Genomic DNA, 17,529 nt, shown 5'->3' with positions numbered 1-17,529 from the left:
TTGGAAAAAAGCACATCACGTATATACACAAACGCTGCAGTGTCTTAGATGTGGGATCTGTATTGCAAAGGCATTTCCCAGCAACTAGACTTGGAAGTGAGAAAACAAGCACAAAATACCATTAGGTAATGGATACTCTGCAAAGCTACCTCTGTTTATCTTGCTCATCTGCTCATACAGATTAGGTAAATCCACTTATTTCCTAGTACTCCCAATAAATATTCCTCACCACCCTCCCTCAGGCTCCAGGGAGAAATTGATCCTGCGCTGATTGCACTGCATTCACCGAGACAAAGATTAAGGCAGGCGTCTTTCAACCTCCACCACTGACGTGGTTGGCATTAAGTGAAACAGAATCGAACGCATTTCTAAAACACAAAAGCAAGCCAAAATTGACGCAGAGAACAGAACAGTTCGGGAGGTTGTCTCCTCAAAGCTCAAGGCAGGATCATGCACAGCGCAGAACTCCAAGGCAGACACGAGAACAAGCTAGATGTTAGCATGTATGAAATGACGTTTATTTTATAACCTAGACCTGTTAAGGCTGAGGCATTATACAGATGGTACGAGCTATAAGCCCGACAACACACACACGTCTAAGTACAGCTGCGCACTCAACGTAAGAGTTAACGCAGAGCCTATGCACCGTTCCATCCGCAGGACAAACTGCAAGATCAGTTTCCTGGCATTGGCTATGGAAGCTTCCCAGCCCTAACTCCACCAGCAACTCAACAGCCTGTAAGCAAGCAGAACACAGGCATCTTGCTATAGGCCACCGCCGGCAAACAATTACTCTGCAATTCGTTGGCTCAGATGCAGCCGAAAAGAGCATTCAGCTTAAAAACACTTAGCACTCAGAGCTACAGAGTGAATATTCAGTACAGCGGGTTCAGGCAGCAGCCACAGTTTGCATCGCACAGTTCCGTATTGCACTTTTGGACACTTACTCCATTTCTGTGTTGGTCAGCAGAGATCAGCACTGCTTTAAAGACTTGTCTGTTTACCTCATTACATTGGCCTTGCTCTGGGCTGCTCCTCTGAACATGAATGCAATTACTATCCTGTCTCGATTTTCTCTCATTCTTTCTATTTATTTTTTTATGCCTTCTGTCATTAACACTCTGTCCCTGATCTGTCTTTACTCTTCTGTTTTCTGTCTTTATGTTACAGATTCATATAGTGAGAGAAGGGATCAACCATCGGTATTATCAAACTCCCAGACTGTATCAGGCCATAAAAACTAGTCAGGTTTTCCCCCCCTAAACCTAGTTTGGTTATCTCCAGCATACAGTTTAGCAAATCTACAGAAAGACAGGCATTCTTCTTCCAAGCACTGTTCCCCTCGAAGAAAAACAGTTGTTGTACTGAACAAAAAAAAAAAAAAAAAAAGAAACATACAGTCTAGCAGCAGCATGGCTGGCAAGGGGCTGCTCACAACCCCTTACAGCTTTGACTCTGAACACCTTTTTTTAGGCAAGCCCGTTTGGCTGCTCTAGTTTTTTTATTGGTGTCGTGTCCCCCCCTGCCCTGGTCATACTATGGTTTGGTGACCAACACTCCTGAAGCATGATGAGGACTTGACTGCCTGCCCATTTATTAAGCTCCAGGAACTCAGTGGCTTAGTACCCGGCAACAAAGCCTTTAACCTTCACATACTAATCTTTTCCATAGGTGAAGTACGCTAGCCTGATGCAGTGCTGCTAGACCATAAACCTGTTAGCACATCCAGCACGAAAGGAGCCTGTTTTTTCATTCTTGGTGGCCAGGGGTTTCAGGGAAGGAACTGTGGGAAACAGTGTTGTTTTTTACAGCAATACCAACAGCATTGGATAAAAGCACATCACCTTCTCTAAACCCAAGAACAGAAAACATACAAGGGGCAGGAGCAAAAACTAAAACCAACTTTGGATAGGTGCTTGCAACTCAGAGCACACGAATTGTATTATGAGTCATAAACATACTTATTTGCTGCTTTATTACAAAGCAGAGAAAGCTACACTGCTAACAGGAAGAGAGAAGAATGTGTTTGTAATGTTAGTTGTCTGCTTGCTATCAATACTCGAGGTTTTGGGTTTTTTTGGGTTTTTTTTCTAAGACTTGAATTTCGCAGCTACACTTCCACTTTTTCAAGGCTTTTTTTGTTTAATCATTCACATCAAGTAAGACAAAGCTTGCCTCTATAATTTAGAGCCTTAATTGTTCTGGAGTGGATTATTACAATAGACTGAATACTAAGAGCTGAACACTAAGAGCATCTAGAAACTCTAAACAGTCCCAGACATGGTTACCTGGTTGTTAAGTACTATATACCTTAGATAGCACTGCTACTCCATGGCTGCAGATGTCCAATTTAAAATTTCATTCATTCAGACCTGTATAACAATGTTAGTCACCCGTAAGACTCTAAACAGGCTCTGCTGTAATCTGCCTCTTGTCACAGGATACACAAGCTAAGAGCAGTTGGGGATGCAAGCTTCAAATCCCTACACGCATGGCTGTTTATGATCCCATTCTTTGGCTACGATTAGGGAAACACAATTCTTGGAGCCAGAATGAAACAAGACATCAGGTTGTAAGTAAGTTTTACTAAAAATATTTGAACAAGGTATTGCAAAGTTGGAAGTATTTACAACAGCTGCTGAAATATCCAGCATTTAAGCAATTCACCCAGGCACAGTTACAAACCACAAAAAGGGTAACAGTTTTCAGGCATACTGCATGTGTTATATAAAGAACCAAATCAACTTTAAAGTCACTTGTAAGATCTGCCATCAAGGTATCTCTAAACAGGTTTTAGGCTATTCTGGTAAACTAACCAGGCAAAATAGAGTAAGTTAGTTCTGGACTCAGGTCAGCAAAAATCAACACGAGAAAGATGTGCGCACTTACAGTCAGGATACAGCAGACAGAATGCAGTAGCATCAGCCAGTTTTCCTTCAGGACTTAATGGTTCTATCTGTAAGAGGCACCACTGCACAGCCCGTTTTACAAAGTGAAAGAATTGAAGACAGTAGCTAAAGATGTAAAGACAAGTTAACCTAGTTTGATCTTTTTCAGCACCGAAATGCAAGTCATCTCAGTGGATATACCAGAATGATGGTTTTCCTTCTACAGAATACACTGTAACTTCATCAGTTTACTCTTAACATCCAAAGGGACTTTCAGAGCTAAAAGTGACCAGAATATATGAACCTGTTGCTTTAAGATGGATTATATAAAAACCAGGACATACTGGTGCAATGTTACAATCCTAAAAGCGTTTTTGCCTCTTCACTCTGTGCCATGAGGGTTTCACTGGCATACTTCTGAAGAAGCTCCATCTTCTTTCTCCGTACAAGAGCTTCCTCAATCTGCAAATATAAAAATAGGATGACATTCAGCTTAATTGAGATGCCAAAACCTAGCATGCTTAGCTATTAAGACAGGAGGGAAAAAACCACAAGAAACAGACTGTGAAAGTTAAGAGGCATTACTAGTGTAAAAGTAGTTGAATTAAGATGAGTCAGGAGTATCTTTTTAATACTCAACTGAAGCTCATGGAATTCAAAAGAAGCAGTAAAAGACATGCCTCCATTTCAGATCTATGCTCCTACCCTTTTTAATTAGGACGTTAGCTGCAATTTTATTTTACTCTCAGTACAGTCACTTGAATTTTGTTTCAAACTCAGACTGAGACAAACTCTTTGTCTCAGATACACCTTTAACAAATGGAGAACAAGTGGAGTTATGCCACTAGTCGAAATAACAGTTTAGTGAGCGTGCCTTTCACATTAGCAATGGCTATGAACCTCTTACTTAAATTTTGTCTGTAAGTGCCAGCAACACTTGATTCTTTAACAAGCCTGTGCTTTAAAGATCTACTAATAGCAACCTGCAAGACTTCTTTTAATCAGTTTTATATTTGTCCAAATCGCACACAGCATCTCTCAAAAATAAGTGTTCTGAACCTTAGCTTTAGAATCTAGAAGCATAATCCCATAGGCATAAGGTATGGAGTGATTTGCCACTAGAAGAGAAAAGATTACACTGACTACTGTCTAATTAGAAAAGGTTGTTATGTAAATCAGTGGTTATATATTAGAAAGCCAGTTTTGACTCTCAATTATGCTGTCTTCATTAGGAGAATACCCTCGGCCAGAGAGCAATGTTTTTAATCATCATTTCTCCCCTACAGTTTTGACAAGCCATTACATGAATGTTTTGTTGAATGTGCAGGACCATGACTTCACAGCAGAATACAGCTTTGTTATCTGAGAAGATGACAGCAGGGGACAAACTGCCACATGCTATCTGTGTGATGTAAAGGCATACCTACCAAATACATAACTCCAGAACCTTCTTGCCTACTCAAACAACCTGCCACTGTTAAGGTAATATATACCCTAGAGCAGTTTCAAAATGTAACAGTCAATTCAAGGTCATGCCACCAAAATAAGTTTAGAAAACTTACGAGAGCAAACCCTGCAATTCAGAAATCATCCCATTAAATTAAAAAAAAGTTAGACCATCAGCAGAAAAGCACAGTAAAGATATAGTAGGCAATCAGGGTTATCTGGACCATAACACAACACCACTTTCCAATTTATGTAATACTTATGAAGGTTTTGGAAATTCTCAGATGAAAAGGGTTATAGCAATGGTACCGTAATTCTGGCCAGTTCCACAGCATTTGCAAGAGGATTAAACAGCTGCAGAGTCAAGTCACAGAAATAACAAATCGAGGACATTTTTACTGATGACCTGTCACAAGTTAAGATGTCAATCTTGCAATAGCTAAATGCATCTCTGCAATTTAGTTTTCTTATGTCGTACCTCCTGTTGAGATGGCACTGGAACGTGTGCAATAAATTTCTGTTGGCCTTCTTCACCTTCTTTTTCCTTGCCACCTTCCTCATCAGACTAAAAAAAAAATATTAAGCCACATCAAGTTTACTTTCTGAAGCAGTCATCAAAAACATCTTTTTACTTGCTTTGCCAGAAGGAACCAGATAAGAGCATGATCAACGCTACAAACACAAGAAATAGGTGAATAGGACCAAACAAGAAAGCAATGACAAGCATCACATTCAGATCCTGCTCCTTGACGTTTTCAGAATCATTGCTTTCATTCTTCATATGGCTTTTCCTCTGCTGTGGCAGAGCATGAATGTAAAGCTATATTCCCTCTTCTTCCATATCTCTCTGGCCTCCATAGCAAAGCTATAAACAAAAGAGGAGCCAGCTAGCCAAGAAGTAAGCAAGTGCTTTAAAAATATTTGTACCACTTCCCTGTATAGCTCTATCCTGCTTCGTTCTCACACCTGAGAGCTGGGCTTATGAATCATGAGATAATACAAATAAAACAGCGTACTGAAGTAACCACCAGTTTTACCTTGTGGACTCTCTCCTTTTTATTCTTGTGATAAACCCACTAAGGTACTGCGAAATAAAAACTAGTTTCCAGTATCCCTTTTACAGATCTTGGAGAGTGGCAGCAACGTCCCTCACTTCCCGTACTGGCGTTGGGAGCAGGGAGAAGAAAGAGGCAAGAACCATGTCACAGCAGTGACTGCAGCATCAGCAAAGCCTTGCTGTGTCAGGATTCAACTCTAAACAAGACCCCGGCAACCCCTGGTTTTGCTACGCATTGACAGTATGAAATTATACTGTACACAAAACTACTTGTAGTGTTACTGATGTAGATTGTACTTAGAAGCAAGACTGATCAGCGTTCAGTTAGCAACACATCACCTTACAAACACCAGCATTCCAGGCAGTGACAGTTAAATCACAACAAGGTCTCAGCTGTTAGTTGTTTCTCACTCAAGTAAAGTCTTTCCCAGCTGCCAGCTTTCATCGCTCTCTAAACTTGGGCCAAGCGTACTCATCTACTACTGATTTTTACTAAACAGGGACGATTGTATAAGTTAGGCAGAGAGAAAGGCAGAACGCAGCAGCAGACAGATTCTCGGCAAAATAACTCTACTTCCAAGAAGGCAGTGTAGAAGACACGTGAAATGTTACATCCCCTTAGCCATCACGTACCTCATCATCGTTGACAGCATAGATATTTACTTCCTCCTCCTCGTCCTCCTCACCTCTTGCAAGTCGTGCTTCTCTCTCCATTTTCCATTTTTCCACTGCTTCTGCTATAACTGGTTAGCAAAGGAAAATGGCAAGTGTATCTGAGAGCAAGTTAAAGCAGTGTGGTCCAGCTGTAGCCCCAGTTTCCTCGACAGCAGTTCTGCAGCAACTGAAATTAGAGCTCCCTTGATTTGTCTCCTATTTCCAAAGCTTTTCAAGACTTAAACTTCTTGCTTAAATCCTCTGCATCGGTAACACACACTTACTGTAGAACCTTGATGTAGTATCTAATAAAATATATCAACGTAGTCTGACCAAAACCCAATGCTAGCATTGTGAAAGTGTGGTACTTGCTAATGCCTTAATTTGTGTACATTTTAGACTCTAAATGTCATGGATAAATAACAATCCACTTTCTGAACTGAATAACAGAGGGTCACATCAGACCCTCTGTTATCAGAGCTAAGTGGCTCTCACAGCTCTGTAGCATGTCAACAGCTATAGGAATGTTGATCATCATATAATTAAACATGATTACGCTCCCTAGAGTGACCACCCACATAAGTCTCTTTCTTTTCATCTCGTAGTGTCTTTCTCTTATTTTGTAGCACGATTCCAATTCTGTAACTCCTGTGAGCTAGGAGCTGTTAGGCTGCTGTACCTCTGCTGCACGGCAGAGTGCTAATAAGAGTGCTAAAACAAGTTTTAAGAAGCTTAATCAGTGACATCACCAGTAGATAAAAATCCTAGGGAGCTGCAAGATTAATGCAACTAGGCAGTATGAAGTGCCTACAACTATGGAAGCCAGCAGTCATTCCCCCTAGTTCTCAAAGACTGAACATTTAAACACTCTCCCCGAGAAAGCAAAATCTAACTAACCAGTGGCACGCAGCTGCATTTTTATGTGGTGTCATAACAGAAAAGGTGCCTCAAACTAAGAAGTTTTTTCAATACTTTGCTTCACAACAATTTAACTCTTCTGATAACAAGGTAAAAACTACAAGAGCCTAGACAACAAGTGACCCTAAGAGAATCTTAGCTATTGTGCATTAATAGTACATTAATTGTATGTTAATAGTACATTATTGGTTCTGTTAGCATCTCTAGCCTTGTTATTTCAAGTGGCACCAAGGATGATAATTTTCTTAAATAACCATATGAATCAGATGAGCTACCTCTCCTGTCTGCAGTTAGCAAGGTGTGCAAGAAAGGGATGCCTTTCTGGGAGCGCCACACCACACAACTTCCCTTCTTACGCTATCAATTTTCTGCCAGTCAGCTACCGTTCACTTGGTTTAAGGCTCTAAGCTATGCTGCAGGAATAGTGAAAATTTCCTTTACTCCCCCCTTCCTCCCTATCCTATAATCTAACTGACAAGGCATGACCTCTAACACACAATACTATGAAGATCTCACACAAGGGGAACGGATAAATGTAAGAAGTGGACGACCACAGCAAGACCTACTAAGTATTGATAACAGTTACAAGCTCAACAACTTGTAATTATTTAACAAGTCACCTCCTGCAGTTTCGTTTAAAGTTTTTCTCTCTAATTCCAGATCGAGAATTGTATACACAAAGAAGCACTATTCAAGCAAAAACCAGTTGTTTTATCTGCTGTGTTCTGTGAAAAAGCCTGCCAAGGGTTCCTATACTAGGAGATTTCCTACAGAGCACTGAGGACCTGCCTGCAGTTGAAGCTTCAGAAGAAGAGATTATAAAACAAACACATAACGCAAACAGCAACAAATGGCCAGGATCAGACACCGTTCACCAGGAGCACTGAAAGGACTATTTAGAAAACAGCTAAGCTCTTAAAGGTGGTGGGTGGCCTCTGGCTTAAAGCTACACAAATACCAGAAGATGGCACACAGTGCTGAATTTTAAAAAGGGTTTCAGGAATTAGACTCATAATCGTGATGCCTTTACCGGACAAGTCAGTAGAAACAAAACTAGAGAACTAAGTAAGCAGACACATGGATAACTATTATCTATTGAGAAAGTATGGGTTTCAAAGGAAAAAAAATTCACAAATGTGTTGAAGTTCCAAGATAGATGACATGCGGATAAACTAACATAGGCCATCTGGACTTCAGGGTTTCCAGAAGGTCCCCTCTAATCTCCAAGAAAACTAAAGAGCTATGTTTATGGATAAATAATCAGGTGAGACAGGAAACGGATGGTATGGTCAGCTTTCACAAAGAAGGGAGATAACCACTTGAGTTCCATAGATCTCCCTGCTGCAACCTACTCTTACATTCTTAAGCATGAAAAAGGTGTGGGGGAAAAAGGAGATTTTGCTTCAACAGCGAATCACTTGCTGACAATATTAAATCATTAGCAGTAGTAAAAATGAAAGCAAACTATAAAGCACACTCTCTCACTCCTGAAATGCCTTACACAATAGTGATTTGGATACCTATGTGACAGATGAAATCTGACAGCTAAGCACAAGACAACACTCGCAGGGGAAAAAAAAGATATCTTAGCTTCAGAGTCCATCATCAGCCCTTCCTGGACTGATTTATGCGGATTTTGAATCTCGCATACCTTTCCTTTCATGTTCTTGTTCCAGTGGCTCCAGAATACCATCATCTTCATCCCTGTAGCCATAGTATTCTGCATCAATGGCTTTCATAAGCTCGGCTCGAGTTTTCCGAGGTGGTGGGAGAGCTGAAAGAACACACGGCTGTCATTCATCCAGGTCCATCTTGATAGCTTGCTGTGCATTCCCCGTTCCTATCAACCTCACAGATACTACAGCTACCTCGCTTCAGCTAATAACCCATGCACGATCTGAACCGCGGTCCATAGCGGGAGTACTGGTATTTTACTTTGGCCTGCACAAAACAGTTTGAATACATGACCCGAAGCTTCATATTGCAGAGTTCCCATCCTGTGGCAGTTCTACACGGTCACGCATGCCGTTGTTTTTCCCCCTGTACTGGAGTCCCAGTACCAAGCAAGACTACTCTATGAAAGGAACTAAAAAACTGTCCCAAGCTCCCCCAGATCAGGTAGTACGTCCCATAATTTTTCTTTGCAGATGGCAAGTAAGACCCAATTCAGTAGGCCTGCTTCACTTTCAGGTCCAAGTAATTCCCACTCATTCTATGACAAATCAATACATAAAGTTTTATCTTACATCTAGTTTTTCCTATTATGAAAGCTGATTCCTGCTTCTAAAATTATGTTCAAGCCAACTTGCCTGTTGTTTTTGTTTTTTTTTTAAATTCTGAACTCGGAGTACTATTCAGAACTTATATAAAGTTAACCTGTTATGCTGGGAAGTTTCTATAAAACATCAGTCCTTACCACTTGGAACTCCCAGTAGAAAAGAGACTTTACTCTTTCCTACATTTCTTTAATTGCAAATAGCCAAAGGTGTTCTTTGCCCAAAGAAATAGCATTTAATTAATCACTTGAGTTCAGCGTTTCCTTTAGCTGATCTAAGACATAGGCCAGAATATGCTGTTACTAGCACTCCCCACATACTACAGCAGACATTTTACTCAAGATATACTGCTATGTAGATTCATGTCTGAGAAGACTTGCTATTTACTTACGTTCCTTTTCAAAAAGTTCTCTAACTCCTGGTAAATCCTTTGCCGCTCCAAAGTATTTGTAACCTCTGTTTCCTGGAACTTCTTTCCCTTCATGATCTAACATTTTCGGTCCAATCCGCTGGAAAATAAACAGAGTTCATTGTCTAAAATTTTATTCCTCTTGCATCTTGTATTTCCTATTTTCCTGGGCATTTTAATAGATTAAAGGATCAAGAAAGAAGATATACTATACCAGTTCAAACTACCCTACAAGTAAAATGCCCTCATAGCTCAGGTTCCCTACTTGTACTACAACTCACACATTTAAAATGACCACACAAACCACAGAGTCCCCATACCAGATTAAGCTTCACAAAATACCTAAACCTGTCTTACTCTCTGTACTAGTATATTCAGGTATCAAACAAACAAACACTGCTAAACTGACAATAAGCATACTTTTGATGTTTTGGCAAGTGAGAGCTAGTGTCATTATTTCATTTTCAGCAGTAACGAGGTGAGCCAAGTGAAAACCCTTCTACAGACTGATAGAGTACAATATAGAAAAACACCACCTACTGATGGGTAAAATCAGACCATTGCTGTAAACTCTTAACAGGAAGGCAAGACCCCTTGAACCCGTGTTCCAAATGAAAAGTCTGATTTGCTCATCATGGAAACAAATATTTCTTCTAACACAACCTAACATTTTTAGGGGCTGAATAAAGTTCCTCTCTAATAAACGTTGGCCAAGTAATACGTGGTTAACTAAACGTTGCACTGATTTTTTTCATTAGTCACTTCACTTGTAAGCAGAACAACCATGTAGTACAAGATAATCCACACTTACAGCATAATCAGGACCTCCTAGCTCCTTTATTCTGAATTCCCAGTGTCCTTTCTCCCTCAGAAGTTTGTTTATTTCATCATTCAGGTCCCGAATTCGGAATTCACCTAATCCAGCTGTTAGAGGGGAAGAAGGTAATAAATTAGGCACCTTCTAGAAGCATCAGAGTAATTTCAGAATTTATGCAATGGAAACAGTATAGTTCACATGGAATGTGATTTTCACTGTAACTGCTTAGGATTGGAGATTCAAAAAAATAAAAAGTAATTAGAAAAATCTTACCATTTTGAATCTGTGCCACTTTCTTGGAAATTTCCCCAATGATCTAGTTAAATAAGAACACAGAAGTGAATTTCTCAAAAAAACAAAAAGGCTAGAAAAGGCTAAAAGCAACCCTAGAAAGATCCAACTTCTAAGTTGGCTTTTTGACCTAGAAGATGGACCTGAGCCTATCAATTTCAAATATCGACACAGATTGTATTCAGACACAAATATAGTACCTCAGAAGCTTAAAAACCAAGGAAACATTTTTACAGCTGTACATGCGATGAGGGCAGGAGCACATGAAGTACAGAGAAAGGCTGAGAGAGAACTGGGTTTGAACCTTCTTGAGAGAAGATGAAAAGGGAATAACCTACTGCTGTCTTCAACTACCTCGTGGAGGGTATAGAGAAGACAGAGCCAGACTGTTTGAGAGGTGCACGACAATAGGACAAGCAGCAACAAACACAAGTTGGAACAGGGGAAGTTCTGATTAAATTCAAGGGGGGAAAAAATCATTGGGAAGGTATTCAAACACTGGAACAGGGGCCCCAAAAAGTTGTGGAATCCAAATCCCTGAAGACATTCAAAACTCAGCTGGACACAGCCCTGAGCAACTTGATGTGGTAGGACCTACTTTGAACACTGTGGTGAACTATATGGCCTTCCAATCTAAATTATTCTGTGATTTAACTGTCAGCATACTGAAGAAGTCCGAAAAAAATTTGTAAGCATGCTGTCTAAATAGGAAGTGCTAAACTTCTACCTAGTATAGAATTGGAAAAATCTATAGCTTGACATTACCTGTCGCCTCCATTTCTCAGCTTTAGGCAATTCATTACACTCTGATGCAAGGAAAGGTCTTCGTTCCTGTTTGACAAAAAGCCACATACCATGAAGTTTTAACCTAGCATCAATATATTCACAGCATTTCATGTAAACTTTATTGCTTGATTAATCCCAAACTATGCTACCAAGCTCCAGTGCCTTCTGCTCCCACCGATTTTTATTAAGTGGAAAACAATGAGGATTTACAGCCCTGCCAAATTAAACTATCACAGAATATAACAATCTACTTAAATCCACTTTATTCAAAACAAAATCTGTCACCTGTTTTTTCAAATCACCCCACAATCCTCTCCAATACCAATAACGTTCCATTTAGGACAGCTGAATTACAACATCATTTTCAATATGCTAGCATCTAAATAAAATCCGCTCTTTTCCAAGTAGTTTAGGCCTTTCTTTCTCAATTGCTACTACCCAAAATACTGTAATTTTTTTCCAAGATGATTTTGTTTTGTACTCTCCCAATTACAGTTTATCCAAAACACCTTTTTCCCAACCTTCTTCACATTCCATTGACTTGCTTACACAAACTAATACTTCATCTTATCTCTAGGACTCTGTGTGCAGTTATTTTAAATAGTCCCTTTTAAAAAGCCCCTTTCCCTACAGTACTTCCACAGCTCTACCTTTCATATATTAAAAAACCTTCCTTCACATAATATACCGGAAACTCTATTCCATCTTATTCTCTGGCTGTTGTTCATAGAATCTTTTCCACTACAGTTCCCCCAAACTGTTATTTCCCACTTTAGCGTTTCATATTGCTCACACTCATGTGTAAAACATCATTTCTTAAGGTGCAAACATAGGACACCTCAGTTATTTTCCAGAATTGCTTCGTCAGTCACCCAAAATTAAAAATTATAAACCTGTCCAAAAAAAGTTTTTGAGAACACACTGATCCCCACGTAAATATTCTTGCAATTTTCGTTATGATTCAGTAAAAAATGTACAGGAATATCCAGAGATAGTTGAGAATCAGTCTCTAAGTTTCTGTGTGGGTTTAGGGGTGCTATTTCTTTCTTTGTAGTGATGGAGTTTTTTTAAATTACGAAGTTGCTAAATCCATTTTTTTGTCAATCTTACACCAATCAAAAAAAAAGCTGCATAACAGTGAAGACAATTATGAACAGATGCACAGCTATCAAGTGTTGGGTTAATAACACACCAATGTTATGTCTCATGCAAGCCTCGAGTTCACAATGATCCTGAAGGCCCTCTGTTTCATGGTTACAGTTTTGTCAGAATATTACCAATGAACAAGACTATGAGAAGGATTTCTCTACCTCTTCTGGGAAGACATCCAAACAAACCTTATGATTACTGCCAGTAAAAATAAGTGTATGTGCATCAATTTGCATAAGTGGTTGCAGAAGAAGATAACCTCAGTCTCAAAATAATTTTCATTCTCTGCCCAGCATGCTGCCTCTATTTATAGCATTATTGTAGTTTGGGTTTTTTTTCCAAACTATTACATATTCTACCTACATTGCATAAAAAAATTAAGTGATGTTCAATTTGCACTTTCTTCTCGGCAGCCAAGCCAACTAAACATACATATACATAAACTTTTAAACAGGTTATTTAGTTAATAAAATTCTATTTACCGTTTCTGTTTTGCATCACTGTGAAATACAGTCCCTACTTCAGCTGCTTTCCAGATGACCGATGCCAGACTCCTACAGGATACCTGTATCGGGCATATGACCTTTCTGACAGCTGTCACGCAGCCCTGTACATGGCTTACATTCCACTCTTGAGTAGAGCTAACAAAGATTTAGTTTTTTTACATCATACCTTAACTTTTCCTTCCTCAAGCTGAGCTTGCCGAAATCTCGCCAAGGCCGTCCTAAAGAAAAGAGAGGAAGCAAATTTACTTTTACAAACCTACCTTCCAACAGCAACAAGTTTTGCCCTGGATGTTTATTATGGATTTAAGTACAGTCTGTAGAAAACAAAGGCTTGAACATATTCATTGACTAGCTTTTCCAGCTAGCGACTTCTTCAACACTAGAAATCCTCAGTGCTTAATTTCTTAGATAAATATAAATCCTGGTAAGCAGCTAATTATTTTTTCTGTTTAGCAAATGCCAGCATGTTAGATATTAGTAGCAACAGGACATCCACAAGTTATAAGCACAAGCATAAAGTTTATGTATCTTAGCAGGGGATACATCAAAAAGCAAACAAAAAACTCAAGAGGGAAAAAAGCTTCAGTAAGGAAAGCAGCAGTTAGTAATCAAGTTTATTAACATTACCAAGATATTCCAAGTCTCTCACAACTGAGCAGAGACTACACACATTACATTTTTTAGTAGTTTTATTTATTTACTAAACATTTAATAGTTATGTTAAAAAGCGCAAAACAATTGAGCGCATTTAAAACCTTTAACAGCATACCTATAACCTGCATCTAAGCCAATTATCTAGGCTCCACCTGCTGTTAAAGAGGCATTTCCAGAATGGAAATCACACCATCCCATTCAGTGTCCCAGACGCACTGGATGGGATCGCCGTAAGAGAGCACCTCGCAGGGTATTAGACAGCTGTAGTCTCTTCAGCCTCTCTCTCAGTTACTATTACAAGCTTGGAAAGTATTTTAGGAAAAAGAGCAAACATGAGACAAATATACTGAAGAGTCTCTAATCTAGTAGTTCTAAATATGCGGTCTGCAAACCTTTTTGAAAAGTACTCAAGAAAGTCAATACAAGAGTAAGTATGTTAAAAACCACGGGATTAGCCCAAGCCCCTCCCAAGCAAAAAGAATTACACTTAAACCAACGCTGACAGATTCCCATCTAGCCTGGCATCTCTGTTCCGAAAACGGGAACTGCCTAAAACCGTAAGGGCCCATTAAAACATCTTTCACCACATTTCTCCCCCAGCCCTTGCTGCAGCTTCTCTCCTGCGCTGGTTAGCGCAGCACCACCCCGCACAGCGACGCGAGCCCCACAACACCCGGTTCGCTGCGCACAGATGCCTTGCATCCCTCCTGCTCCCGCCGCCTCCAGACCAGCGTAACACGTGCAACTAAGTACCGAAAAGCATTATTAAACCCCCATGCTTTAAAAAAGGCTGAACAGCGAGTCCCGCTGGGCAAGCGTGGCTCTGTGGGCGCGAGCCACGGCACAGATATCTCTAAAACCGAACGCAGCCAGACGTGCGGGACAGCGTGGCACACGAGCGTGATCCCGCTGCTTCAGAAGTAACACGAGAGAACAGCGATCGACCTCCGGAACCCGCAGGGCTGGAAGGTCTCTACCCTAAGGCCAAGGCAAGCGGTGCTCGTACTGCAGAGCCCGCTCAGGGGGCGTGAGCGGGGGCAGCGGCCCGCCCCGGCCGGGCAGCCCCAGCCGGCGCCCCCAGCCCTACTCACATGGCCTTCTCCGCGTTCCGAGCCTGAAAGAGAGAAAACAGACGTGTTGTTACCGACGTGTTCGCCCCCCCGCCGAAGCGCCCCTCGCTTCTAAGCGCCTGGAAGGAGGGGACGGACACCAGGCCCCCGCCTCGCTCCTCATCCTCGCCAGCCCGGCCGGGGCGGCGGAGGGACACCCCGCCCGCCACAGGAGCGACCACGGAGCCCCCACCGCCGGGCAGAGGCAGCAGCGGGGAGCAAGGGCCCACCGGCCGAGGCCCCCCACTCACCATGGCGCCAGCCGGCCCCGCGCCGCCCCGCCGGGGACCGCCGCCCGCCGCGCCCGGGAGACCCCGGAAGAAGACGCGCCGTCACCCCGGAACCGAAACCCCGACTGCGCACGCGCACCAAGGGGCTGCGCGGCGGGCTGCTCCCCGCCTCGCCCTACTGCGCGTGCGCCAACCCATCCGCCCGCCGCGCCGCGAGGAACGCGTCGGCCGTGTGTGTGTGTCCCCGCCCCTCCCCAGCCGCGCATGCGCGGGGCGCCCGGCAGAGGGCGCGGGAGCCGCCGCCGCCCCCCGGGGCCGCGGGTTCGGGGCCGGCGCCGGCCTCGTTCCGCACAGAGCCCGGAGGGACGGTGCCGCAGCGCTGGCAACCGGAGAAAAACGTCAGCGTGTGTTGTCTACAAATAACGCTGAGCTTTTTATCGTGTTTCTTACCAAAGACGCTGGAGTCCCGCAGAGGGTTGGAACATCCATGCTCTGCTGCGCCGCTGCCTCCAGCACGGGCTCCAACCCATGACCCGGCGTGGTTTCACGTATACTGCTTTGCACAGACCACCACGGGTAAAAACAACGCTGTGCCTCAAGGCTGCACGTTTCTGTACCTCGTTGTTTTTTAAACGTAGTCAACAGTTTCCCATCAGAAAACTCACGGGCGGCGCGCGGTCTGGCGCAGGCCCCGCATACAGCTGAAGAAGCGCAGCTCGCCTATACCAGTGTCAGCGTATTCATACCGAGTAAGCAAGCTCATTTCTGCTTTGAACAGCTAATGCATGAAACCCCGTGTTTCAGACCTCCATTCGAATGATTTGCATGCTAAAGGAGTCACATAGCTTAGCGTGCCTGGCTCACAACCTTCGAAATACTCATAATCCAAGCAGGTGATGTGCAAGATTTTAAATTCCCAGCTACAAAATTTTGTATTGCACAATAATCTTTGTCAAGTCTTATATAAATTCCTGGTTTTGGCTGGGATAGAGTTAATTTTCTTCCTAGTGCTGGTATAGTGCTGTGGTTTGGATTTAGTATGAGAATAATGTTGATAACACACTGATGTTTTAGTTGTTGCTAAGCAGTGCTTACACGAAGTCAAGGACTTTTCAGCTTCCCATGCTCTGCAGGTGCACAAGAAGCTGGGAGGGGGCACAGCCAGGACAGCTGATCCAACTGGCCAGTGGGGTATCCTATTCCATATGACGTCATGCTCAGTATATAAACCGGGGGAGTTGGCTGGGGAGCAGCAATTGCTCCTTGGGGACGGGCTGGGCATCAGTCGGCGGGTGGTGAGCAGTTGCATCACTTGTTTTTCCTGGGTTTTGTTCCTCTCTTTTGTTGTTTTTCATTACAATTTATTATTAATATATTATTATATTTTATTTCAATTATTAAACTGTTCTTATCTCAACCCACAAGTTTTCTTACTTTTCCTCTTCAGATTCTCTCCCCCATCCCACCAGGATGAGCCAGCGGCTGTGTGGTGCTTAGCTGCCAACTGGGGTTAAATCACAACAATAAAACAGTAACTATTTTTCGTGCTAATAATTTGAAACTTTCTCTTGAAATCCGAGTACCTCTGCGCAGTGCTCTATTCCAACGTTGTTGCTCCCCCCGTACTAGAAGGAACATCCAGCCATTCTGGAAAAGAAACCCAATGCTTATCTCCTGTAGTGTTACTGCAGCACTTTTAGTTCACAAAGTAAAAAAAAAAAATTAATAAAAGGCAGTAAAAAGTACTTTTGTATTCTTTGATATGCTTAGTTTCTCCACTTCCGCATGGAAATGTACTTTTTTGCAGGCATTCCACACATCGCATTCAAGACTTCCTGCACAGCAACAGCGTTACAAGAGATGGATGTCGAAACGCTGGCACGCAGACCAGGCTCCTCTTCACTCACCCCGTGGCCTTTAACGGGAACATCCGTACAGATAAATTCCCACAGCATCTCAATCCTACCGAGTACGCCTTGCTACCTCCGAACACCAACAGATTCTCCTGTTGTCCGGACTTCTGCAGCCCCCCGACCAAAGCCACCTGTGCGTCACCGTGCACAGACCACGCATCTCATTGTCCGTGGAGCAATGACATCAACCCTTTGCACCTGGTCTAAAAACCAAAGTGGGAAGACTGGTTGTCAGTGAGAATTTATTCAATGACTCCTGATAATTTTCATAAAATAAAATTTCCCTTTCCAGAAAACGCTAGCCCTTCAGAGGGCCCTGCTTGTAAAAAATAATCTATTACACATTTATCTCTTTGCCTTCCTGATCATATAATCCACCAGATCTGTGAAAACCACTGCGCTGGAGTTTGTCAGGGGATTGGTCTT

The 17,529-nt window shown here is 42.3% G+C and overlaps 1 protein-coding gene across 1 annotated transcript; it reads right to left on the bottom strand.

Moving 5' to 3' along the window:
• Positions 1 to 2,065: 2,065 nt before the first annotated feature.
• On the bottom strand, positions 2,066 to 15,317 carry ISY1 (ISY1 spliceosome associated protein). Its single transcript, XM_075159402.1, has 11 exons — positions 15,212 to 15,317; positions 14,943 to 14,965; positions 13,364 to 13,415; positions 11,522 to 11,587; positions 10,739 to 10,781; positions 10,460 to 10,572; positions 9,631 to 9,748; positions 8,615 to 8,737; positions 6,025 to 6,134; positions 4,813 to 4,899; positions 2,066 to 3,350 (listed from the first exon to the last, which is right to left on the bottom strand). The coding sequence occupies exons 1-11, from the start codon at positions 15,212 to 15,214 to the stop codon at positions 3,243 to 3,245; spliced, it is 846 nt and encodes a 281-aa protein (XP_075015503.1). The 5' UTR covers positions 15,215 to 15,317; the 3' UTR covers positions 2,066 to 3,242.
• Between the last annotated feature and the right edge of the window lie 2,212 nt (positions 15,318 to 17,529).

Source organism: Calonectris borealis, chromosome 10, assembly GCF_964195595.1.
Source record: "Calonectris borealis chromosome 10, bCalBor7.hap1.2, whole genome shotgun sequence".
In the NCBI taxonomy this organism is placed as follows: Eukaryota; Metazoa; Chordata; class Aves; order Procellariiformes; family Procellariidae; genus Calonectris; species Calonectris borealis.
This window is presented reverse-complemented; position numbering and strand designations above follow the sequence as displayed.